We start from the raw sequence: 27,006 nt of genomic DNA, 5'->3' as shown, positions 1-27,006 counted from the left end.
CTAACCTACTCTTAAATATCTCCAGAGATGGAGATGGAGATTCCACAACCTCCTTAGGCAATTTATTCCAGTGTTTAACCACCCTGACACTTAAAGAGAGATTAATGAGTTTGCTCTACAGCCTTAGTTAACAGCTAGTTGGCTTTTAGCTCATGCTGTACAGGCTCATGCACTGAGCTCCAGAGGCCCCAGGTTCAATCCCGCCCACCAACAACCAGGGTCTGTCAGCATTACACTATCGCAGAGTATAATCTATTAATTATGTGCCCCTTCTGATTTTACTGTATCTCATTTCAGTGATCAGACTGTTATTGTTTGCACATTTTTGCTGCTGTATCTTTCCACCTTACTGCTGATTTAAGTGGTGGTGTTCTCAGCTCATAATAATTGTGAGAAAATCTAATTCCCTTTGCTTCTGCCAAAAGAATTAAGTGGAATAAGGAAATCAACAGAAAATTCAATTTGTGAAATATCACTTGCGTCTGTCGATGGTTTTGCTAAGAAAACTCACACTCGGGAGAATCGTGTGAAGTAAATAAATTGCCTATTCAATAAGAAATCTGTATGATCCTATCAATCTTTCCATAAGTAGATGACTGATTTGAAAAACCAGTGTTACTTTGACATCTACAGATCATGAATTTTAAATTGGCTTAGTGGGAAATAGTTTAAGTACAACTAGACAAATAAGAATTTTATTTTAAGGATGATATGGTCAAAAGTTACATCATGGTATTATGAAGAGGCATAAACAAATCTGCAGTACTTGATCAGCTCTCATCCTGGTCACAATGTTGCAAAAATTCATTTACTATGTTTGAGAATCAATGACACCTTGCAGTGATAAATTTCAGTGATGATTTTTTTTCTAAGCAGCTGCTACAAACAAGATGCATGTATACAGTGATTCCAAACCTTGGTAAATATTTAACACTATATCTTGTTGATACCCAAATTTAGAGACAGGTTTGCCAACTAGGGGAGGAGACCTTGAGGGATTTATGTGGCTCAGTGAGAATAGTTAGATTGTTCATCAGTGGACATTCCACAGCTGAAAGTTGATTTATTTCTGAAGATTATTTTTTTTATTGCAGGGTTGGCAGGATGTTTTCAAGTTGGTAGAAAATAGATGAGATTTAAAAGTTTAAAGATTCATGAAGAGAGAACTATTAAATTGTTTGTCTGATTTCTTACTATGTGCTTGAGTGCTAGGTACTCTTAAATCCACCTTAAAAACAAAATATTAATTTATTCATGATTAAAATACTGTGTGAATCGATGTGCCAGGATGGATCTTGGTACTGCAAAACTTAAGCATCACTATTCTAGGATCTCGAGACTGCGGGGAATATCTCAGAATTTCCTGTATTCTTGTAAGTGCATCTGGGATTAGTCTGGTCTAAGATAACTGTTAAAGTAGCTTTCTGTGTAATTCTCCTTTCCTGTAACACACATGAATTCTTGACTTTTGGAGGAATTGGCATCCTTTAGTGTAGTTCTTTCCTTCATCTTTGGAATGTGGATCATGGTTTTCAGTGCTCCCTTGCTTCTCAGATACATAGTTTGAATTTGGCAATGTTCACTTTCAGTTTGTGGTGTTAAAAATACAGATTGTTTGAAGACCTTTTGTGCCTTTAACATATGGATCATCTCCAAAACCCGCTTGAGCTGTTGGCTAACTTACTGTGAATTCCAGTTGAAGGAATGGTATTTTCAGTTTTGTGTTCTCTGCAAAGCCATGATTTTTTTGAAATGCTAAGTTGATTCACATTTCTTCATCTGACTTTGTTTTTTAATCTTGAAGTAGTATCCTTTAACTGTCTCCATTTCCCATACAAATGTCTCAGATTGGTTATAGGTTTGGAAATAATTCTGAGAACCCTCTGTGTTAAAAGTAAAGATAACATCAGTAATTCAGAAGTTTTTGTGACCTGTTTTCCACATTCAATTTCTTTCTAAATTAATAACTTGCTTGACACCACAATTAAAATGTTACAGAAGACATGGAAGATGATAGGTTAAATCAGTTGGTTATGATACCATTTGCAATAGGACTGTTCACTTTATAAATGGTCACAAATAAAACTTAAAAAGCGCATTCTTCATTTGCAAAGATCTGGTTTTTCATTGTGGATCCAATGTTGCTTCAAGATGTTAATCAGAGTTCTTATTTACATTGGAAGCTGAAGTAAGCGCGTACCATACTTTTGCACCCAGATAGTCATTCATTTTTCAATTGTTCAATTTTTAAAGCTTTTCTTTTGAAAAGCTCTGTTGCTTTTCATACTGTGGAAATCATTCTGTTGAGGAATGTCCAGAGGAACATCAGTTTGTTTAATGGCTGTGCTGCATAGACTTAAAAGTAAGGCTGGCAGTGCACCAGAAGGATTTTGGAACCTCTAATAAACTCTGTATATTTTTATAAATGACTGTCTAAAACAAGTGGTTGCACCAATAAAGGAAAATAGTTTATATAAAATTTAGCATTTTGTAACTATATTAAGATATTGTTTTGATATTCCAATAAAATGCTAATGAACAGGAAGATTAAAGTTTTTCAAAAGAACTTCAGAAAACACAACAGTACTTCAGGGACAGTATGGAAAATTCATAATATGGCTTGCACACCAGGCCTTCATAATCCTGCAAAGCACACAATTGCAGGCCCTTCACTTCCCCCAAATTTAAGTGAATAAGAAATGAAAAGGAGAAATCTGTGGTGGAATTGGGGGGGTGGGGAAGAAGTTTACTTTCATGGAGAGCCTTACAAAAAGAGACTTGTCTTTTTTGATTTGTTTGTATAGGGCTAGCACTGTGTGGCCTTGACCTACAATATTACGGCCTGTTACTACAGTATTATGGAGATGCTGGTTGTGACTTCATACTTAAGGTTGAGCTCAATTTTGCTCTTAAAATGGGGATTCAACCTCTTTGTTTTGTATGAAAAATACAAAGTATTCTCCACAAGCTTGATTCATGACATCACTACAGGACAGAGTTAAAGTTGTTTGGGTGTCTTAACTGTGCATTCCTTACCTTAACATCTTGAGGTTTCTTTTAAGTGTAACCTGAACACTGAATTTCCTGGGTATATATGTGGGGTGTTGAGATAATAACATTACATCCCATAATGCTTTTACTCTTACCTTACTGATATATACTCTCAACCTTAACTTCATCTTAATGGGTTTTTTATGTCTGGGAGTAAATAATAAATATATTTACTTAAAAATAAAAAATATTTATAGTGTGACTAGATTCTCAAGGTTAAAAAAGCAGGACTCTTCTCCTGTGGGAGCAGAGTTCAAAGAGGTATGGTTTTAGTAAGTGTCAGGGAAGTGTGCATATTAGAGTTTGCAGCTGGGAAAGGAAGAGCGAAGACTTCCCATTCATCCTCCTTTTAAGAGAGCTCCTGGTTCTGACTCACAGGATGTCTTTTTTTGATCGTTTGTTTTGTTTACACAATAACTTTTGTTTATGAATAATGGCAGCCAGCAATAATATATGGCAGTTCAGTTCAATTAAACAGTGTGGGTTACAGTTTTATAACCATGTTCCTTCAAGGTGCGATGACTTGGAGTTGCAGAAACACCACAGGGTGCGGCTGGTTATCCCCCTAGGGACTCGGGTATTTTCAGAAGGGAAAAATAGGGCCCAAAAGAGGGGCAAAACGTCATCCGGGAGGACAGTAAGAGTCAGAGAAGAAATTTTTTTTCCACCTTGTTCTTTCCCCCTTTTGTCATAGCAAAAAATGAAGTGCAAAAAGCAAAATCTTTATTTTCTTTCTTGCTTTCGTGATTTTACCGGGCTGAAACTTATTCACAATTAATCAAACACTATAGTTGTAATAGATTTTTAGCACGTACAGTAGGTCACCTTTTCTGGAATTCTGTAGTTGCTTTTTTTTTAATTCTTTCAAAAGATGCTATTTAAAGAGACTTGTCACTAAGGGGTTTTGGGGACGCAAATGAACAGTTGGTTTCCTACAGGCCCTTTTCTTGCATTATTTATTGATGACTAGAAATAAACCTAAACATTGTTACATTACTGTTCAGAAATGTATTATTTTGTCTGGTTATTCACAGGAAGCTGTGAAACTTATTGTTGCTTCTTTTCATTTCTTTAGTTTTGAAGCAGGAATTTATCCTCATTTTTTGCAAACTATAGATCGATACTGATCTTTAATTCACACAGGAGTACTAAATACACAACAGGATTTCTTCTTCCATGTAATACAAACATGGGGAGCACATGAAATATAAATAAAACAATATTTTATCTTCAGTCTTATTTTTCTTAATTTTAACTTTTTCTTTATTATATTTTCATAACTCATCAGAAAGACCTAGGTTGGATAAATGGGCATTGTGCAGACCACTATTTATTAGCCAGTTTGAACAGTTTAAGGCTTTTGAAATTGGCATAAAAACATTCTAATTCTGAGCTTCTGTCCTTCATGGCCTTTGAGACCTTTTCTAATATTTTGCCATTTCGTTTACTGCTACGGAGTTCAGCTAGCACTGATTCATCTCCCAATATGGCGAGCAGATCCCGTACCTCCCATTCGGTCCATGCTGGAGCTCTTTTGCGATCCTGGGACTCCATCATGGTTACCTGTGCTGATGAGCTCTGCGTGGTCACCTGTGCTCTCCTCACTGGGCAAACAGGAAATGAAATTCAAAAGTTTGCGGGGCTTTTCCTACCTGGTCAGTGCATCTGAGTTGAGAGCGCTGTCCAGAGCGGTCACAATGAAGCACTGTGGGATAGCTCCCGGAGGCCAATAACGTCGAATTCCGTCCACACTACCCCAATTCCAACCCGCAAAGACCGATTTTAGCGCTAATCCCATCGTCGGAGGTGGAGTAAAGAAACCGGTTTAAAGGGCCCTTTACTCGAAAGAAAGGGTTTCGTTGTGTGGCCATGTCCAGGCTTAATTCGATTTAACCCTGCTAAAGTCGACCTAAACTCGTAGTGTAGACCAGGGCTGAGTCTCAAAAAACCCTACATAAATAAATTACAATGATTTTGACATTTATATGTGCATATTTATTTGTTTTTCCTAAAGTTAATTAAATATTTTAGGAAAAATTGTAAGCACGGCCACCAGCCAGGGTTGGTGGCCATACTCTGAGGCCACCAAAACGTTTGTTGTGAGAACCCCTGGCCTAGACAGTCTACAAACAGGACATAGTATCAGAGGGGTAGCCGGGTTAGTCTGGATCTGTAAAAAAGCAACAGAGTCCTGTGGCACCTTTAAGACTAAGGCTGGTCTACACTAGCCGCCTGAATCGGCGGGTAGAAATCGACCTCTCGGGGATCAATCGACGCTCTTACTCCACCAGCGGAGGTGGGAGTAAGCGCCGTCGACGGGAAGCCACAGAGGTCGATTTTGCCGCCATCTCTACAGCGGGGTAAGTTGGCTGCGATACTATGCTATTCACGTAGCTGAATTTGCGTATCTTAAATCGACCCCCGCCCCCCGTAGTGTAGATGTAGCCTAACAGATGTATTGGAGCATAAGCTTTCGTGGATGAATGCCCACTTTGTGGTTTACCGTAGTCTGAGGCATAATATAAACCATAAATGTTTGTGGGGTGCCTAGATTCATGTTTATAACTGTGAATATATTAAGTTAATTAAGAATAAGTTACATTGAAACTGCAACAAAAATTATGGTCTAAACATATCTTGTGTCATTTTTCAGGGCATGGGAAAAGTCTTCATGTTGTAATACTGTATTAGAATGTGGTAGCATTTGGTACAACATCATTGCAATGCATTATGGTATGGTAAAGTTGCTCCAAAACTGTATGCATGTGAGAACCCATCTTAACAAAGCAACATAATGACTTGAAGAAGGGGTTTGTCTCATCTCACAAACTAAGAAAAATGGCAGCACTGTGGGGTGTCATTAGCAAATATGTTTGGCTTGAATAGGGCCAGGTAGTGAATGGGCAGCTCCAAATAGAGGAATGGATGAATTACCAAAGAATCCCTTCGGATGACTAGAACTCACCTTCCCCCCAGTGTCTGTAGGGAACTGTGGCCAGGTGTGGTTAGAAAGTGTTGTAGAGTGTTAGTCTTAGACCTTGTTTACATGAGAAAGGTATACTGGTTTCTGTGTCAGTTTAGTTAAGCTGGTGCAGCCCCTCTTGTGCAAACACTCTGATTTCAGTTAATCTCTTATCTCAATTTAGCCTAATTTGGTAAGGAATCAATTTAAGATACATGGATATAAACATCTTTAACTGAAATAACAGTGCCCCCACAAGGGGATTTATTGTTTTAGTTAAATCAAGAGTTCGTCCGTCTGTACCCAAGGCTTACTCAGATTACTCACAGAATACTCAGATTGCAGCATTGGGTGCAAGCAAAAAGAAACACACAGGTATGACATGTTCCTTATAATTGCAGGATTCACCAGATCTGTCGAGGAGTCCTGGGAATTCCAGATTTATTCTCATTTTACTGTAGTTTATGCTATAGAACTTGTGAAATATTAACAAAAGTACAAACAAGCGCTTCAGTCAGTGATTTGTTGGCATTTTAAGAGATGCTTAATGCTGTGATAAATTGGAAGGACCCATTTTACAATATAAAGTAATAGATGTGGCTCCATCTTCAATTATAGTGTCAGGAGCTCCTTTTACCTTCCTCTATTTAAATCAGTATTCTTTGAAGTTTAATAACCTAGTGCATATGGTGCATGTTAACATCTTTAATTTACTATTTTCTCAGTAGTAAAGTTTGCATATGAGAACTATATCCACAGTATACATTAATCATTCAACTAATGGCTGTCTGATAACTATCTTTAACTTTTTAAGCATGCTTAACTGAGAAATAGAAACTCTTCCTGGTTCAGTGGCTTTGGCCTTTTCCCATGGAAAGTGTGTTTTGAACTCCTCCTGCCCCAGCCTCCAATATCTGCATCTAACAGCATCTTGGCAGATTCTCCTGAACTTCAGAATTTCTTCCAGGTCCTCTGTTATATTTGTGTGCTCTTAAAAAAATTACCTTTACTTTAAACAGCATTAAATGATAAGTAGTAGTATATACTTTCGCTGCAGTAGCTCCTTAAAACCCTATATCCCTTGATAACTGCACTCATGTTTAAAGTAAGAATTTAAAATAATCCTGTAGTTTGAAACAGACTTATACTTACCACTGTTGCTTCTTTTTGATCAGGATAAGAATGTACACCAGGGCAACATAAAGTTCCATTCAGATCAATTTCTAGCTGTTATAGCTACAGTTTCTCTTAGTAATGCTACAGATTTTCTGATTTATTCTCTTTATTAAAAGTAGGATCATTGAGGATCTAGACCAACATCACACTAAAGCAAGATACATGATTCCAAATCCCCATAACATTGTTAATACTTACTAGGCATATTCTTTTACATCCAAGAATTATTACTATCTTGTAGAGTAAGCTAGTGTTCTAATACAGAGTAATACAGATTCTTGGTACACTCAACTATGCTTTCACCACTGAGGAAGAAGGAACAATAGGTCAGCCTATTTGTTTATACTGTATAGAAGTAGCGTTGTATATTGAGTCATTTAGGAGTTTTCCTGTTAGTGGTTACACAACAATATTTTAGCTGGGTACACAGAGTTACTTTAGAGAATCGACAGTTAAACAGAATAACTGTTTATCAAAGTGTGCAATTCCCATTTCAAATTAGGCTAAATAGTGAACACTGAGCAGGAGAAAATGGATCATTATCCAGAGAATTTTTAGTAAACTGAAGATTGAAACAAATCATTAGACCACTTTGGTTCACCAACTCTTGTTCTCTGCTTCCCTTCCATTATTACTCGTGATTTACCAACATATTGTATCTGAAATAGAAACTTTCTCCTTTCTGACTGGTTACCTCCTAATTCATTCAGTGATATCAAAATGTATTGTCTGGGACCACAGTGGAAGAACCAGGCAAGAGAGAAAAGAGACCGCTTTTTTTTCAAGCGCAACACGCTAAGAATTAACAATGCTGTGAAAGGAAATACAGGAAAAACTACAAGACAGTTAAATGGGTTTCCACTCCTGCTTCTGTCACTGAATCACTCTGTAACCTTTAGTAAATCACATAATCTTTGTTCCTCAGCTTCCCCAACTGTGAAATGCAAACAGGGTAGTCTGGTAGCTACGATACTGGACTGGAAGTCAGGCGACCTGGGTTCTAGTCAAAGCTCTGCCACTGTCCTGCTGTGTGACTATTGGCAAGTCACATCATCTCTGTGCCTCAGTTTCCCTTCCCCACCCTTCGTCTTGTCTATCTAAATGTAAACTCTTTGGGTTAGGGACTGTGTTACTGTGAATTTGTACAGTGTCTAATACAATGGGGCCCTGATCTCAGGTGGAACCTCTAGGCCTCTGTAAACAAATAGTAATAATTCTAAAGCACTTGGAGACACAGCATTAAATGCTAAGTAGTAATGTATACTTTTTTGCTCCAGTAGCTCCTTAAAACCCATATCCCATGATATCTGCACTCATGCAGAGAGCTGTTATCTATTTCTCCTGTGTACTGGACGAAACCACAGACTCTTCCAGTTTTAGATATGAGTGAACTGCAGGGGCGGGGGTGTTTTTTGTTTTATTAATTTGTTACTCTGAAAGGGATGCGATCAACTTGAAATTGTCAGTGAAAAAAAGGGAGTAGTTTCAGATACTGCCATCAGTTTTTACAATCACATTTTCCTATTTTTATAAACATTTTCTCTCCCGTGTTCCAGTGTGAAAAGTCTGCACAAATGAGGGGAACTGTATTTAGTATTGTATAGTATTCATTTAGTATTGCTAAATGCATAAAGTAAACTTACAGAAAAAGTAGAGAAATATTTTTTCTCCTAATTTTCAGTTCAGATAATTCTGCGTCTTACATGTAAAAAATTGGTTTTAAAATTGTTTTTTTTTTTTAAGATGACAAATTTCCCATAAAATATACAAAGAGCAAGTGTGTATACATGAATGGACCTGATGTTTAAAATCCCATTTTGGAATCTGGATAAGCTGGTATTTTGCATCTGCAGGAAAACAAATGAATAACTGGACTTGTTTCCAAAGTGGAATTGATTTCTAAGCTTCCTGTGTAGTCTAATTGGTGGATTAGAATAGGGTGTATTTTAATTGTGAGAAGAAATTAAATGTAGATGTGAAAGAATTTGGATAATATTTTCCATGTTTGTGTTTTCAGATAATAAAACTCAAAGCAGAGGCTCGTCTTGATCTGCTAAAGCAAATAGGGGTGTCTGTTGATACGTGGTTGAAGAGTGCAATGAATCAAGTGATGGAAGAACTGGAAAATGAACGCTGGGCAAGCCTTCCTGCAGTGAACAATAATGGCTCTTCACAACTGGTACTGTCTCCAGTTTGTAACCTTGATCTCTTGTTTCTCTTTGAACCTTGGCTAATGTGCATCCTGGACACTGGTACATAGATCACAATTAATGCAGGATAAAACAGGAAGAGAGAAATTTGAGGAAGCTTAGCTGTTTGACAGCTAACGCTAGAAAACTTCAGTGTAACTTTTATGTACCTTGATTTCCCTATTAGGTGTTTTATACCAATCTGTAGCGAAGCGATGACTCACCAGTGCAGCGCCTCCTGCTGGTCATCTGGGAATTAGCTCTTTTCCAGCATACAGAGTGCCCTCTGCAGGCCGGTGTCTCACCTGCCGCTGCCCCGTGTCCCTCCCGGACCCCGGTGCCCTTTACCTCGGGGTTCTGTCCCAGCAGTACCCCCACACTCTGGGTTTCCCGTCTCCGGGGAACTCCTAACCCTCTAAACCCACCTTGCCTCAGTGGCTACTGCCAGTCGTCATCTAGCCCCTGCTCACTGGGGCAAACTGCAGTCTGTAATGGCCAGAGGGTTAGACCTGCTGCGTCTGCCTATCCCCGAGCTGCACCTCTGCATCCCCAGTACCTGCTTTAGGCCTTGACCAAGGCCTCAGCTGGGGGAGTTGCCAGGATGGAGCTTCCCAGCTCCTCTTGCTCTTTTCCCCAGCACTGCCTGCTTCAGGTACTATATGTTCCCCAGCAGCGAGGCCCTCTCCCTCCTGGGCTGGAGAGAGACTGCCCTGCCCTCTGGCCCTGCAGCTCTTTTACAGGGCCGAGCCTGGCCCTGATTGGCTGCCTCCCAGCCTTTTCCTATTGGCTCCACAGGGCTGTTTTTAACCCCTTCAGGGCCAGAGCAGGGTGACCACCCCGCTACACCATCTCACATGGGTGTTGAAGTTTAATCAATGGTGTATGATACTCTTTGGGATAATTGGATGAAAGGGAGCATTCATCAAATTTAGATGATTTAAGAGCCTAAATCCTATTTTCAAAAGTGACTGAGGCACTTAATCTCTTAAATTCCACTGACTTTCACTGAGACTTGCACTCCTAAGTGCCTTTAAGTCACTTTTGAAAGTGGGAGTTGGGCTCCGAAGTCCTTAGATGCTTGTGAACATTTTACTGTATGTCAATAGTTTAGCTACAAAGCAATTAAATCAGGCCAATCCAAAAGTACAAGAATAGGTATGTATAGGCCATAATTAAGGCTACATTTATGTCCCGGAGGTCATGATCCATGACTTCCAGAGACCTCTGTGACATTCTCTGCTTCAGCCCCATAGGCTGCAGGACTCTGAAGCTGGCAGCCAATGGGGCCCTGGCAGGGTTCCAGCGACAGGTGACAGCAGCGACAAGCAACAGGGCCCTCCCCTGCAAAGTTCCAGGACAGGTGACAGACTCCTGAAGGGGCCCTCCTCAGGGTTCCAGCGACGGGGGACAGCCTCGCACAAGGGGAATGGGGACGCCTCAGACGAGCAGCTGGGGTGTCCCATTTTCTCTTTGGGAAATATGGTCACCGTGCAGCTCCCAGCCGCTGTGGGGAGAGGGGGGATCCCCACAGCTCCCAGCCACCACAGTGGTGCGGGAAACCATGGAGCTGCAGCAGCAAAAGTCACAGTCAGGTCACAGCTTCCATGAATTTTTGTTTGTTGCCCGTGATCTGTCCATGACTTTTACTAAAAATAACCATGACAAAATCTTAGCCTTACCTATAATATACATCAAACTTTCCATTTTTGTATTGTCTACAGTTGTTTATGGAGTAGGCAAAGTAGACCATAAGTCTCCCACACTTACTTGGATGTTCAACTTCTGAAGAGATTAATTTTTTAATCTAATTCAAGAAGCAGGAAAAGATGTTAATTTTCTTTTCCCTCTCACCCTGTCCAAAGAATAATGTGTCTCAAAATAAACACTAACAAACACTGATAAAAATTGCCTAAACCAAGAAATCCTATTTAAAAAAAAAAACAGAACTAAAAAAGAGCTTGTAATCTTATTTTTCTTACATGGCATGCAATGCTGAGATGTCACCATTGTCAGTAAAACTAGCCAGTCTGTTGCTCTTCATTGGAAGCAGGCAAAAATAAAATTCCTGAAAGTTTAGTTAGTTTGCCTCAAACAGAATGTCAGATTTTATATATCCACTTAGCATATGGCAAAGCACTAAAGTTCAAAGGCTTTTACAAACTTGGTCTCAATTGGAGGAGGGTGGGGTGCATTTTTAATTACAGTGGGCAAATGCCTTTGCTATTTGTGGTTAAATTCACACTTCACATTAATGTTTTTGACAACTACTTGGAGTATAAACAAAATCTTTTTGTGGTGGGAGGGTGGTTTTGTAGTTTATGGCCTCATGCCTTTGAGGACGGGCTTTCCTTCCCCGGCTGCCCGCAAGAAACAGAAGGGCCTGCTCAGCCAGGATGCAGCATTTACACACACCCGTCTCCTTACCACCTTTTCTTGGCTCTTTTGTATCTTTACCGTTTTCTTGTCAATGGTCAAGTATTCTGGTGGCAAACTCTCACAGATGAGTCTCTTGTTGGAAATTCGTGTCTGCATCCATCTAGTTTCTGCACAAGAAGCAGAAATCCAGTGGAAGCCTCCTGAATTCACTCTCTGTGCATTGTGCTTTGTCTTGCAGAAAATATTGGACTTGTACTCCAGACTTTACTAACAGTTATTTATACTACAGGCCATTTACAATCCTTGTTCTCACAACTCTGTCTCTGGGGCAGGCATTCCCAGGGGTGGTTTTACAATTAGAGACCTGAGTCTCACAAAATTCAGTGCCAGGTTTCAGACTTCCCAAGGCACAGGAGCGTTCTCATCCGGGTTTTGGTTTAAGCCCTTTCAAGCTATAATAGATGAGAATAGCTACATTGCTATGTTTAACTGTATTTTTTCCCTTTCTTCTCCTTCTACCCCACCTCCTTCAGCTTCCTGTTGCAGAAACTGGATTCTTCCCAGTACCCTTCATCTATCCAATCAGACACACAAACAGTTGGCTCCACATCTAAAGCTAGTGCCAGTCCCTCGCAAGCTGGCAGATGCTACAGCGTGGGAGGATAAAATGTAATTTCCATTTTCCCCCTTTACACATACACACTCCCTTGTGTATAAAGGATTATATTGACCTTGGCAGGCCAAATGAGGACAGCCCATAGATGGTATTTCTTAAAGCTGTTACAAACAGACATTACTTTGCTTACAGTTTTAAAAATTTACTGCTCTGTTTTTCAAACGAGATGCACTTTCACTTCACTCCCTAGGAGCAGGCAGTTTTTAATGTTAAGACTTCAACCTTCTACCTGTGCTTTGTCATGCATAGCTGAGCAAAGTTTGTGTTCTTTGTGTCCCGTCTTGTTATGAGATCATTTGTTCGCCAGAGCTCTCAATGAATTGTCTTTTAATGAGTTATAAATTAAAAAAAAATAGCGTAGCTGAAACAGCTTGATATCTCAATCTTTATTTAACCGGCTAAAAAAATACAGTAGTGTAAAAAGCCTAAGGAATCAATGTCACCTCACATAGCCAGCTGGCTGGCTTTGTTGTGTAATGCAGAAATGCACAATTTGGGGACAGAATACTAAATTATTTATTCTACTTAGGTGCCAAAGCTTTTGTCATAACTTTGTGATTTAATGCCACCTGGAAAATGGGTTTGATACTGCTGTTCTGTATTAATGTAATTGGGATGACGCAGTCTGTTTATCCTATGAAAGAGGAAGAGAATGATGCTTGGTTTTGGTAGTCACTCGTGACTCTCAACTCCGCTGAGATGGATAATAATCAAAAGTAGTGTGCAGTTTTAAAAAAAAAAAACAAAAAAAAAAACCCAGAAAATAAAAACCAACAAACAAACAACCATGAGTGTACTTTCCAGATGGCCGGTTAGCTGTGAACATGGAACTGTGATTGCTTGGATGATTGTAATGGGATAGTATCTTCCACCTTTTAGGTTCAAATTCAGCCCACGTTATCATGTGATAGTTTTTCCGCACCCTGTGTAATGGTCTTGAGCCAGAGGTGCCCACATCACAGTTGCCACTGATGAACACCTTTGCAGTTTCAGCAGAGCTGTCAAAGGAGTGAGTGGGTATGAAATCTCAACTCCTCTCACTCCTAGAAGTTGTTCATCCAAGTCAGAATAGCGGTGCATTGATGTGAAAGCTTTTTCTGCTGTTGATGGAGCTCTGTCTGTTCTGAGGATAAATAAAAGACTTCTAGATAGTAATTTAGTCACCAGCACTAAATCTGCCCAAATGTGTATATATGTGTGTGTGTGTATGTGTGTGTGTGTATAGTTGAGACAAGATAATTAAATTATCTAACATACTATTATGTAAATGATGCTCTGATACTTTCTTTTATCTGATTTTATTCTTGTGTTGTGTTCAGTTTGTGTGCCTTTGATGTTCCTGCTGCTGACATATTTGTTCTGTGTTTACATTTTCATTCATTAGCAGATTTTTGTAAAGAAAGAACGGCTATATAAAGCAAATCATTAGGGCTTCTGTATCTTGAATGTTGTTTTCTCCTCTTTGTGTTCTATATCTCTACTTTTCAAATAGATTCTAGTCAAGGGGATTTTGAATAGTCACACTGTCAACATTAAAATGTATTTTTCTTCTTTATATTAGAAAAGCAGGACCAGATGTTTTATGAACAAGTATTTCTAAACAGGATATGCTATTTTCCATGATGTTTCATATGGCTCTCAGCTGCAGGTTCAGCAGTGGCTGCTTTGAGGGAGACCAGGCTTAGCAAATGACATTTGTAGGAACTGTGAAGATCTTGAATTTTACCTTAATCTACGGAATGTCAAATTTAAAAAGCCAATGTGTTAACTAGATAGAATATTAAATACTTTTTGTTACAGCAGTCTCTGTTAACATTCAGTCAGAAATGGATGCAAACTGGACTTCAGTGGAAAAGACCAGTCTAAATTCATATGAATTACAAAGCTATAATCCGGTCAAAATAATTAGTACAGTGGATTTAGTTAGTGCACTACCCAGCTTCAAATATGGCTGAGGTAAAATGAGTTGGTTGCTCCCAGGCAAAGCCGTAAACATCAGTCTGTATCACAAAATCCCCACATCCTATGTCATTCTGCTCAGGCAATGACCAAGACTAGAATAGCAAGGATGTTGCAGGTGTGGCCTGAAGTGTTTTGGCAGAACAGATTTGGGAAGTCTGCACAGTAGCTGTCTGCCCTACACCTGGCTGTGCTGTGCGGCCTGCCTTCTTGCTTTCATGAGGAGCACAAAATTCACTAAATTAAACAAATTAAAAAGAATAAATAAAAAGTTTAAGAATTGTAAAATCTAGCAGTGTTGCCTTTGGTTTTGAAAGGTGGTGTTTTTTGTTTTTTTTTTCATGAGGTAGAATGTTTATCCAGTGTTTAATCCAGGCACAAAACCAAAGTACAGTGCGTGTCATCACTGCTCAAACTATGTTTACAGAAACTTGTGTTTTTTCCAGCCTACCCACTTCTGCCTTTATTTAGCTTTTTATAAATACTTTTTATTTTAATTCTTCTTCTTCCCCTACGGACCTTTTTTTCATATAAACTGTACTGAAAAACTGAAGTAATTACTTTGTCAGCAATACACTTGAAGGAAAGCTGGTGTTTTTGTTTGGTTTTGTTTTTTAAGTTTTAGCACTTCATTCTTAGTGCAGCTTCATTTAGGTTCATCGTTCTTTTAACAATGTGGTTCTAAAGTACATTATTCTTTCTCCATTAAACTTTATATGGTAATCTGAAGAATGGCTACTGTACTTTGGACTTGTCACTTCCTTAATACCTCCACATAACTGTACTCTCTTCCAAACACTTGAGCCCTACAATCCAGCAGTATTCTTACAGTGAAGGTTTAATGTATGTTTAAAACACAGGTGCCTGCTCTTCAGTTAAGAGATGCTGTTAATTGATAACTTGCATTCTTTGCTTCCGGATATTTGCTCAAACGGATTACTACTTTCCTGAAGTTATTTGGAGAACAAGTGTACTGATTTTTAGTGGTGGCATTTCTCCTTTGGCATTTTTCAAAGATAGAAACTTAAATTGGAGCACTACTCAGTCACCAGCAGATTTGGAATCTAGAATTTCAAGTGGCTGGAGTTACTATAGAACCTAAACCATTAATTTTACGGTTGTTTTTTCATCTTCTTTTTATAATCCAATACAGTTACAAATTAATTTCTCTTAATAGCTTAATGCTGATGCAGAAAGGGAGGAAGGGGAAGAATTTGAAGACAGCATGGATGTTTTTGATGATAGTAGTTCCAGTCCTTCTGGAACTCTACGAAATTATCCCCTGACCTGCAAAGTCGTTTATTCATATAAGGTTTGTATTTTTTAAAAATCTCAGACTCTTATCAGTAGGTGAGTTATCACAGAAACATATAATAAACTTTATAATAATGATGTCTGTGGGAGTTTGCCCAAAAAAGGACCTCAAGATTTAGCCCAATAATAATATACATTAAATGTGTAAAGTTATAGTAATGCTATAAATTTATTATTGTAAAAGTTTATAAACTTGCTAAAAGTTTATTAAGTTGTTAACCACATGTAGGCTCCAGTTCAGCAAGGTACTTAGACACGTCTAACTTTAAGTGTGCGGGTAGTCCCATTAACTTCATTGGGCCTATCACATGCTTAACGTTACACGTATATGCCGTCTTTCACATGGTGTCTTTTGTACCAATGAATCACTAATCATTTTAGTAATAAATTTTACAGAATTAAATAGGCATGAGCACAGTAGATGGTAGTGTTCTTGGACACACTTGCTCTCCTTGACTGAAAAACTTACTTATAAATATTAGTAAGAGAATAGAAAAACCCTTATTAAAATGTTTTCAAAGGGTTTTTAAAAAAAAAACAATCCAGGACATACAATTTATAGGGGACTGTATCAAAACTTTATATATTTTTTTAAGTTAGTGTAAAAAATATTGAAGATGACAGTTTCCCTTTAAATTTCTGGTTTCCGTGACGGGCACATACCTGGCAAGTAATGTTCTTCATTTCTTATATGACCTTTGTACATTCCAGGCTTCTCAGCCAGATGAACTGACCATTGAGGAACATGAGGTATTGGAAGTGATTGAAGATGGAGACATGGAAGACTGGGTAAAGGTATAATTTTCCTTGCTCATTTTCCTTCCTTTATAGAATTTTGAAAGGGGACTGGAAGATCTGTTTTTGTTTCTCATTATGGTCTTTTACAGCAGTATGCAAAAACTTGATACATTTTCATCCGGTTTACTTACAGGCGCGAAATAAAGCAGGCCAAGTGGGTTATGTGCCAGAGAAGTATCTGCAGTTCCCAACCTCCAACAGTCTGTTGAGTATGCTGCAATCGCTTGCGGCATTGGATAGTCGGTCACACACCTCAAATAATTCAGCTGATGCTGAGCTAGTCTCGGGAAGCCTAAATGGAGACTCCAGCGGTAAATACTAATAAATAAAACATGCCTGTTAGTTTTATTCTTGATAATGTTCTCTTGCTCCAGATGAATGGTATGCCCGGGGTTTGAGGCAGGTATCTCCTTACCTGAGGGCAACCGTTCGCATTAGTATCCGTGTCCATGTCTGGAATCTATCAGATGTGTCTAGATATGTCTCATAAGGCTGTGATTGTCAACATTAGTCACACTAAAGTAAAACTAAAGTTCTTTTCAGTTTAGCAAAGATGTATACTGTGAATTTTAAAAAAATGTAGCTCATTCTGATTATAATCTCTTTCATCTCCCAATCTAGTCTGTTTTGTAAAAGCACTTTATGATTATGAGAGCCAGACAGATGATGAGCTGTCCTTCCCAGAAGGAGCAATCATCCGTATCTTGAACAAGGAGAACCAGGATGATGATGGCTTCTGGGAGGGGGAATTCAATGGTCGTGTTGGGGTTTTCCCATCTGTGTTAGTGGAAGAACTTACAGCCTCAGAAAATGGAGAGACTCAGTGGACTGGAGATATTCAGGTATGTGAAAAATGAAGCTTGGGCCTGGTTTGCTAGTACTGTACATTGCCACACAGGAGACCCAGGCATTTCTGTATCGTGTCCTCTTCTCTCCAGTTAGAGAAGAGCTTTGACAAGCTCCAGGTGTCTTTTTTGTTGGAGGGTGGTGGCTACTAGAAGAACATGGGATTCAAAGCAAGGAAAAAGGAAGAGGGCTGCAGGGACCTCTTCTCCGTTCCCTTAAAAAAAAAAAAAAAAGAAAGAGAAAAGAAAAAGGAAAAAAAAAGTAACTGTTTTCCTTTATTGTGTGACCCAATATAATAATCATCAACTGATGTATTGTGGCAATCATAAGAGATTTGTGCATAGAATAAAGGGATGGTTAGAGGAGAAAGGAAATGAACCAAGGAGGAAATTCTCAATCTCCTTCCTATAATTAATTTATGGAGCAGATCGAGAGATCAACCAGACCCTGGCAAAAACAATATTATCAGCTCAGACAATCATATCTTAATGTTTTCATATCTAAAGCTGTACAATACTTTCACAAAGTTTTAGAGGGCGAAACATTCAGCTGTAGGATTTTAACAAGTACATCCTCAGCTTAGTGCAATGTTACAATCTAAAAATATACACTAATTTGATATTGTATTTAATCAATTTATATCATAATAAATAACACGTTCTTATTTACAAAAACAGTGTTGCTAGAAATCAAAATTCAGTGCCTTCACCAGAGGGTAATTTATCTAGTGCTTTTTATTGTTTTTCTTTGAGAAGTGACCATACAAATTGACATGAGAAATAAGTTGTGACAAGCTGCTGGGGATAGCACATGTCTCACAGCTCAGGGTATCTCCCTCAGCCTCAGCAGGTGGGAACTTTGCTGCAGCTACGCAGTATGACAACAACTCCCAACACACCAACTTGTCTGCCTTGCCAGCAAACTCCTCGGGGCTCTCCCAGCCCAAACCTTGCCTAGCAGGTAACAGTCAGTGGACTCCAGCCCCCGAATTCCTCCGAGATGTGTCTCTGCAACGCACAGCCCCTACAAGTGTATATTCACAGAACATTTTAAAGCAGCTGCCAACTTAATGAGACAGAAACAGCAGTTTGTTATCTTGACTGGAGTTAACAATCACTTCAGTTCAATCAAAACACACTGGGTTTGTTTAGATAAAAAGTAAAACAAAAAGAGAGATGTTTTAAGCGACTTCAAGTACAAGGGATAAAGAGAGAAAGGGATATAAACAAACACAAGTAAAAAATACACTTTCTAGTGGCTAGGATCTATCATAACAAACTCCACAGTCTTTCTTCAAAGTAGTTTCCTCACCAATCTTCTTTTTCCAGCAATGGCTGACTAGCTCTGAGTCAGGAGCCTCACGTGGTCCAAGGCTGGGGTTTTCCTTGTCTGCTCAGATGAAGGATAACTTAGGGGTTCTCTGCCCCTCTCTTTATAGTCCAGTAAACCTTTGAAAAGTGTATCTCTAAAAGTTCATTGACCCTGCTTCAAGAGGCAGAAAGGCTTCCTGGGAGTGCAATCCCCATCCCCTGCTGAGATTAGGTGATCACTTTTTCCCCACTTGCTCTTGTGATGGCTTTGTTTGCCTGGCATACAAATGTTCTTTCTTTGGTCACACCTTGCTCAATTTACATGGGAGACACATTCAGGCGGGCAGAACCATATTCCTTTGTCTGGGGAAAAAATGTTTATCAACTCCCCTTGACATTCCTTGTTTAAACACAGTTTAGTCATAGTTGCAGCATATCTGTATCATCCTTTTTCGATTGTCCATACATCTGTAATGCAAGAATATTGATGATCAGTGATGTATGACAAAACTAATAAGTTTTCCAGTGACATATCACATGACACCTTTTAGATACGGATTATAACGATAGTGAGTTGGGGTACACTGAGTTGGTCAACCCAGCCTAAATTCACAGCTAGAGATACCTGGGAGCCTCTTGCCTTCTGGCACAGGGATGCTCTTAGAGTCAGATACAGTAACTCCTTGCTTAACATTGTAGTTATGTTCCTGAAAAATGCGACTTTAAGCGAAACAATGTTAAGCAAATCCAATTTCCCCATAAGAATTAATATAAATGGGGGGCAGGGGGAGGGTTAGGTTCCAGGGAAAAAAATTTCACCAGACAAAAGACTATATATTCATTCTCTCTCTCTCTCTCTCTCTCTCTCTCTGTGTGTGTATATATATATATATATATATACACACACACACACACACACACACACACACACAGTATAAGCTTTAAACAAACAATGTAATACTGTACCCAGCAATGATGATTGTGAAGCTTGGTTGCGGTGGTAGAGTCAGAGGATGGGATATTTCCCAGGGAATGCCTTACTGCTAAATGATAACCCTTGAGGGCTCAGCTGAGTTCTAGTTCAACACGTTATTAATGTAGCCTCACACTCTACAAGGCAGCACGAATGGAGGGAGGGGAGACAGAATGGCAGACAGAGACACACACCATGTGTGAGAGAGAGAGAGAGATGCGCATTGCCCCTTTAAGTACGCTGACCCCACTCTAAGTACATTGCCTTTTTAGATCAGGAAGTTGAGACAGCAGCTGCTGCCTGCAAGCTTCCTTCATCCTGAGCCCCCCTCCCCGCTCTCTGGAGATAGGGTGAGCAGGTGGGGGGGTAGGGGGACACCCTGATATTAGCCTCCCTTTCTTCCCCTTCTCCCCCCTCCACCAAGCAAGCAGGAGGCTCCCAGGAGCAGCTCCAAGGCAGAGGGCAGGAGCAGCACATGGGAGTGGGAGGAGGGACAACTGAATTGCCGGCATTGATAGCCTGCTGGACGGGTGCCACACCAGGAACTTAGGGGAGCGGGGGGCTGCCGGTCCACCCTGGTTCCAAGCCCCCACTAGCTAGCTGCAACGGGCTGCTCTTCCTGCAAGCAGTGGACAAAGCAGGCGGCTGCCAAACAACATTAGAAGGGAGCATTGCACAACTTTAAATGAGCATGTTCCCTAATTGATCAGCAACATAACAATGAAACAACATTAACCGGGACGACTTTAAGTGAGGAGTTACTGTATGTACAACCACAATATTGTACAACTCATTTCTCCTGATTGAGCCATGCAAGAGCTTGGCAGAATCAGATATAAAAATGTCAGAATACAGGCTGTGTTGCAATTTGGTAGGACTTGCAGTTTTTATACAAGCAATTTTTTTTTCTAGCTTGTGATAATGATTAAAAAGATAACGGTAATACTTTCTAGACAAACGGATAATGAAATCATGCTTTCCTCTGTACCACCCCTTATGCTTGGAACAGTCTCCCAATATTAAAAGCTCCCATCGCCTCTTCTCCATCTCCTCCTCACCTGTTGCTAGAAGCTTATCAGCAATAATGGCACATGCCAGTCTGTTCACTGCAATGTGTCCACTGTTTTTTTTAAATTATAAGCCATGTGTGGTAGGGTTTAGCATAACTACCTGTTGTAAAGCATCGCATGCACTTACAATGCTATAGAAATGCTATAGAAAACTAACTTCTACTTCTTATTGATGCCATATTGCAGTAAAACGCGTGAGTTTCATTATTCCTACTTTTTATTCCTCTCTGCATTTAAATGACTTACATGCTGTCAAGCAATGATCAAACTCATGATCATGAACATTATTTTGTGGAGGTGTATTTGGCGAGATGCGCTCAGCAGGCTGATATGTTTTTAAAACAACCTTCAGACAAAACCTGTCTAGATTACAACTGCTGGGGAAATGAGGAAAAATCTGCTCGGCATAACCACTTTTTTTAATCGCTATATTATATCCTCTCTCTTCTCCCCAAATACAGCTGATAAGCACTTTTATCTGACAGATACAACTTCTCACTAGATTAAAGTAATTGGGATACCAGTGTATCAGTTAGTGAGTATATACCTGTGTATTCACTGAACTTGCTGAAGAATGAATCTCTGCAGCATCTCTTTTCCTCTGTCACACAGATATCCCCAAAGCCTCACAATTCCCTTCCACTCTTGCCACTGTATGACCAGCCACCGATTAGTCCCTACCATAGTCCTGATAAGAGAGGCTCCCAGTACTTCCCCAGGTCACCATCAACTAACGGTAAGAGATTTTTTGCTAGTACAAGAAACTTTATATCCAAATGTTTGTTTAAATTAACATTTCAGATTGCCGTAGAAACACGTTCTTTTCACAATATTCAGCTGGTTCAGTCACACACACAATGCTTTGGTTTTTATTGTTCACTCTTTCAGAAAATAGTTTCGGCTCCGATTCTCCTGGATTCTCCCAGCCTCCACGACTTGCTCCTGAAACCTCATACGGCAAACTGCGACCTGTAAGCTTCAAGTGTTGCTGGGTTTAGTGATGTGGTAATATTATATAAACTGGGCCAGACCCTCAGCAGATACAAATCAGCATAGCTCCAAAATATCGATGTTGATACCCCAGCTGAGAATCTGGACCACCATATTCTTCACATCCTATTATAAGTCCTATCTGTCAGGTTAATAAATATGCAAACATATTATCCCCAGAAAAAAATATCCTATGGAAGGCTTGTTCACACGTTGTGGAGTGGAACACACGTGTCAAAAAGCTACATGATGTGTATGACAGGAAGTTAGATAAGTAAATAGCACAATAAAACAAAGCTGCACCTAGTTACACAATGGGTCATTATGTGTTTAACAATGACCTTGGATCTTATTAATAATTCACTTTCTATCTAATCTAGGTGTTGATATTTACCTTCCTAAACACCTAAATTTTGAATCGTGAAAACCAAAATCAGAGGAGGTTGTCAGGTCTACAATAATAAAAAATAATAGGTGCTAGTTTTAATCTTGCATTGCTACTTCAAGCTTTGGAGGATTGTTTCCATTTTTACATAGCTAGTACTCTGTGAGTAGTAATCATGTCTGTGTATATTAGTGCAATACATATAAATAATAGAATTCAAAGACTGAAAAATATAGGTGTTGGAGCAGCTGGATCCTGTACTTTGTACACGTTTTTCAGAAATTTTGTGTTGCCAACCACAAAAAGTGTTTAGCAGAGAAATCAGTTTGCCAGCAGTCTGTCTCAGCATGTGGTCCTGTTGGCGCCTTTACATCAGGGTTAAGCTCATTTGTAACCCCTCCCATGGGTCCTCTGATGAGGAGCTCCTAATACTAAGATCTAATGAGTTTTGAGAAGTCTGGCCTACCTACAAAGTGATTTTGCCAAACGAGGAAGGAGGGAATTTATTAGCTGAAAAATTCAAAATGCATCTGTTGGGATTACTTTGAAATCAAGAGATTTGGGGATTTTAAAGTTATAAATCAAGCCACAGTTAAGTTTAGACAGTCAGATTTCCCTAACAATTCTAGAACCGATATCAGTGACGGCCTCATTGCATGGGCCAGATCCTCAGCTGGTGTAAATAAGTGTAGCCTCGTTGACTTGACTAGAGGTACCCCTGTTTGCACCAGCTTGAGAGTCTGGCCCAGTGTTTCTGGTTTTAGTCTGTAGAAGCCGTGGAACTTCACGTATATCGTGTTGTAGCCGTGTTGGTCCCAGAAGTTGATTCAATAAAAGATATTACCTCACCCACCTTACGAAACTTCACAATACATCTTCTGGTAGTTACGGGTGTGTGTTGCTCATTTCAGGTACGAGCCGCTCCTCCTCCCCCAACACACCATCGCAGGACGACGGAGAAGATAGAAGATGTGGAAATTACTCTGGTATAATGATTGGACTAGTGAAGTAGTAGTGCTACAATCAAGGCCAAATGTGGTGTTTGGTCAATCTTGTTTTTAGGCACCTTTGCATGATGAAGACTTTTCATAGAGCACGAAGTGGGGAGGATTATAGGTGACAGTGACATGGTGGATTCCTTCCCTCAGTCATGAATATTTTGTGCCTTTTTTGTTTTTATATACATCATCCTTCCTCCCTTAGCACAAACCAAGATGGGCCAAATGGTGAGCAGAGGAATGCGTTGGAGCGGGTTTCTCTTTTGGCTAAAGATGGTCAGTTTTTATATGGAGGTCTAGGAGAGAGCCTCGTTCATGCAACTTAGTCATAGCATACTTATACCATGTGCATTAGTACAGTATATTACTGTTGCTGTAGGAATGTGTTAAAGATTTTCAATTCAACTAGCATTATGTGTCTGATTAAATAGTAATCAGATTTTATGGAATAAAAAAGGGAACAAAAGAATAGGTTTAAGATGAGGCTGGCTCCTCTTTCATCCCCTCAAAGAAGGAAAAAAAAGGAAAATAATCTTACAGATCAGGAAAAGTGCTGCAGATCATATGGCGTTAATTGCATTAATGCACACCTCTTCGGTAATTAAAAAACAACAAAATATTCTTTGTATTAATATTTATGCAGTTCATTTAGTAATAGAGTATCTAATAAGGAGGTGCTGAATTAGTAGCAACATCTTGTTCTATAGCATAAACCAACCAGTAGAAAAGTGACATTTTGTCTAGATCTGGAAATTGAGGTTCATTTTTTTCTTAGCAGATTTTTTTTTTAGTAGGTGGGTAACTTTTATCCCAGTTAGTGCCGTGTACTTTATTATCAGCATTATCAGTATATCTTTGCCATCAAAACATCTGGCTAGAGTTAGAAGTGTCATTCAGAATACTTACATGCATTATTTAGTGTCCGCTTTGGATAGTCCCATTGTATTTCTCCATGCAAAGCCCATTCACTAGCCAAGACCAGAGAACCAGGAAATCCGTGGTCTACTCCAGTCCTTCAGAAACCATCTTTAGGGGTGAAAGGAGTAGAGGAGATTAAGAACTCACATTACTTTTATGCAAGATATAGGGAGTATAAGGACTTCAAGGGTAATTTTCCACCAGATTTCTCTATAGAAAGGAACTGTTGATATTTTAGAAAAGTGGGGGTATTTTGTGTTGTAACATGAATAAAAATGGGTAAAGAGAGGAGGGGAATCCTTCATCCCAGGGGAAAATGGTTGTTTCTCTAAATATGATCATTAAACTGTTCTGAAAATAGCAATACCCAGAGGGTCAAAGCTTCATGGAAAAACCACCTACAAAACATTTAAGAGCTATTATATGGGTTATACTGAATGCACTTTTGTGTGTTCATATTTTTCCTAAGCCAGTAAATTAAGTGTCTACATTTAGTTAACTTACAAGGGCTTTTTTTTGTTTTGTTTTTGAGGCTGCATTTACGAAATCATTTTACAACATTTTATCATAAACTTTGCACATACTTGTAAATCACAATCCAAGCTGGGTGTCTGAAACATTAGTATTTGCCAATCTCTTCTCCCAGTGGGATGTTAACTTAGAGTGGAGCTGTTTGAAGAAAAATGTCATCGGTCAGTCATGAAATCTATGACTCTCCGTTGAAGATTCTTTTCCATGTTTTTCATTCTTTTGCATCTCTCGTCCTGTTGATCTGTTTGAGGTCTTTTTATGTGTTTATCAAACTTATTCTTAAGTTTAAAAAAAAAAGTTTTTTAAAAGATTTAACTGTTGGCAAAAATTTTAAAAGCTTCAAGATGCAGAAGAAAAGCAAGTACTGCCATAATGTTAATGTTCAGTTTTCTTGGCCAGTTTTTCTGTCCTTCGTACCCGGACTTTCAAAATTCAGAAAGTGTTATATTAAATATCTTTAGTTGTATTTTAAAATATTTTCTGTAAGAGCTGCTACTTTTATTTAAAAAAAAAATAAGAAAAGTTGTAAAAATATGCCTCCTTTTTAACTATGACTTCTTCATACAGGGCATGTATTCGACGCATCACCGTGTACAGTGTCAATACACTGAAAGCATAGGTGCAAATGCTTTCTTTATATTGGCTGTAAAAAGTTTGTATTTATTATGTATAAAATGTTGAATAATAAAAAAGTGAAATTAAACCCATGTGTGTTTCTTGGTACACAGGACTGTTGCAAAAATGGCAAACTCATCCAGAAGATTTACTCCAGATTTATGCCAGTAACTGAGAGCAAAATTTCACTGATGATATGTTGGGAAACATCTTCTGATGCAAGGGATTATTTTGTTTCTTGGTTTATTTTTAATCTCTCCTACCAAGACATTTAAGTCCTGGTTCAGCAAAGCACTTGCATGTGTGCTTAAATCCATCTCTGTTCAGCAGAACATACAAGCTCAAAGTTAAATGACTTCATAGGGACTTAAGAATGCTTAAGTGCTTTGCTAAATAGGGATGGATTTAGGCACATGTGTAACTTCAAGTGCTTTGGTGAATCAAGGCCTTCAAGCATAGCCATGCTTCTGGCCAGACTTGGCCCAAAACAATTAAAAATCAGCCCTTCCCTTCCCATTCGTACTTGCTAAGCCCTGATACCTGGGCTTTTTACCCCTGCCCCACTTGATAGCATCACTAGTTCCTAAAGCAGCATAAAGAATGCTGCTCCTTCCAGCCCTGGGCATTAGTGATAACATCAACTGTTGCAGGTGAAACATTGGACCCGGATCTTAGCAAGTAACATGTCTTTCAGTTCACCTGTCAACTAACAAATTCTGGCACCATTCCCATCAGGTATTGAGCACTTTGCCAAGACTAGGCTGTTGATCCCAGAACTCTGCTGACATCACTGATCCTTTAGATAAATAAGCAGGTGAACAATTCTTTGCTCAAGTATCAGAGGGGTAGCCGTGTTAGTCTGAATCTGTAAAAAGCAACAGAGGGTCCTGTGGCACCTTTGAGACTAACAGAAGTATTGGGAGCATAAGCTTTCGTGGGTAAGAACCTCACTTCTTCAGATGCAAGTAATGGAAATCTCCAGAGGCAGGTATAAATCAGTGTGGAGATAACGAGGTTAGTTCAATCAGGGAGGGTGAGGTGCTCTGCTAGCAGTTGAGGTGTGAACACCAAGGGAGGAGAAACTGTTTCTGTAGTTGGATAGCCATTCACAGTCTTTGTTTAATCCTGATCTGATGGTGTCAAATTTGCAAATGAACTGGAGCTCAGCAGTTTCTCTTTGGAGTCTGGTCCTGAAGTTTTTTTGCTGTAAGATGGCTACCTTTACATCTGCTATTGTGTGGCCAGGGAGGTTGAAGTGTTCTCCTACAGGTTTTTGTATATTGCCATTCCTGATATCTGACTTGTGTCCATTTATCCTCTTGCATAGTGACTGTCCAGTTTGGCCAATGTACATAGCAGAGGGGCATTGCTGGCATATGATGGCATATATAACATTGGTGGACATGCAGGTGAATGAGCCGGTGATGTTGTAGCTGATCTGGTTAGGTCCTGTGATGGTGTTGCTGGTGTAGATATGTGGGCAGAGTTGGCATCGAGGTTTGTTGCATGGGTTGGTTCCTGAGTTAGAGTTGTTATGGTGCGGTGTGTGGTTGCTGGTGAGAATATGCTTAAGGTTGGCAGGTTGTCTGTGGGTGAGGACTGACCTGCCTCCCAAGGTCTGTGAAAGTGAGGGATCATTGTCCAGGATGGGTTGTAGATCACTGATGCATTGGAGAGGTTTAAGCTGAGGACTGTAGGTGATGGCCAGTAGAGTTCTAACCTTGTTATCTCCACAGTGATTTATACCTGCCTCTGGAGATTTCCATTACTTGCATCTGAAGAAGTGAGGTTCTTACCCACGAAAGCTTATGCTCCCAATACTTCTGTTAGTCTCAAAGGTGCCACAGGACCCTCCAATTCTTTGCTCAG

General features: G+C 39.4%; 1 protein-coding gene across 6 annotated transcripts in view; it reads left to right on the top strand.

Moving 5' to 3' along the window:
* Positions 1 to 25,225, top strand: part of FCHSD2 (FCH and double SH3 domains 2) — a 246,548-nt gene extending 221,323 nt beyond the window's left edge. For all 6 annotated transcript variants that reach the window (XM_034759167.1, XM_034759165.1, XM_034759164.1 and 3 more), the window contains 8 exons: positions 9,207 to 9,368; positions 15,567 to 15,701; positions 16,415 to 16,498; positions 16,635 to 16,812; positions 17,123 to 17,343; positions 21,313 to 21,436; positions 21,589 to 21,671; positions 22,987 to 25,225. In XM_034759167.1, the coding sequence (XP_034615058.1) occupies positions 9,207 to 9,368; positions 15,567 to 15,701; positions 16,415 to 16,498; positions 16,635 to 16,812; positions 17,123 to 17,343; positions 21,313 to 21,436; positions 21,589 to 21,671; positions 22,987 to 23,067 (1,068 nt within the window). In that variant the 3' untranslated portion in view covers positions 23,068 to 25,225. The remainder of the gene's footprint in view (positions 1 to 9,206; positions 9,369 to 15,566; positions 15,702 to 16,414; positions 16,499 to 16,634; positions 16,813 to 17,122; positions 17,344 to 21,312; positions 21,437 to 21,588; positions 21,672 to 22,986) is intronic.
* The last annotated feature ends 1,781 nt before the right edge of the window (positions 25,226 to 27,006 follow it).

The sequence above is a fragment of the Trachemys scripta genome, chromosome 1 (assembly GCF_013100865.1).
Source record: "Trachemys scripta elegans isolate TJP31775 chromosome 1, CAS_Tse_1.0, whole genome shotgun sequence".
In the NCBI taxonomy this organism is placed as follows: domain Eukaryota; kingdom Metazoa; phylum Chordata; order Testudines; family Emydidae; genus Trachemys; species Trachemys scripta.
The sequence above is the reverse complement of the archived record's forward strand: the minus strand, read 5'-3'. Positions and strand labels throughout refer to the sequence as shown.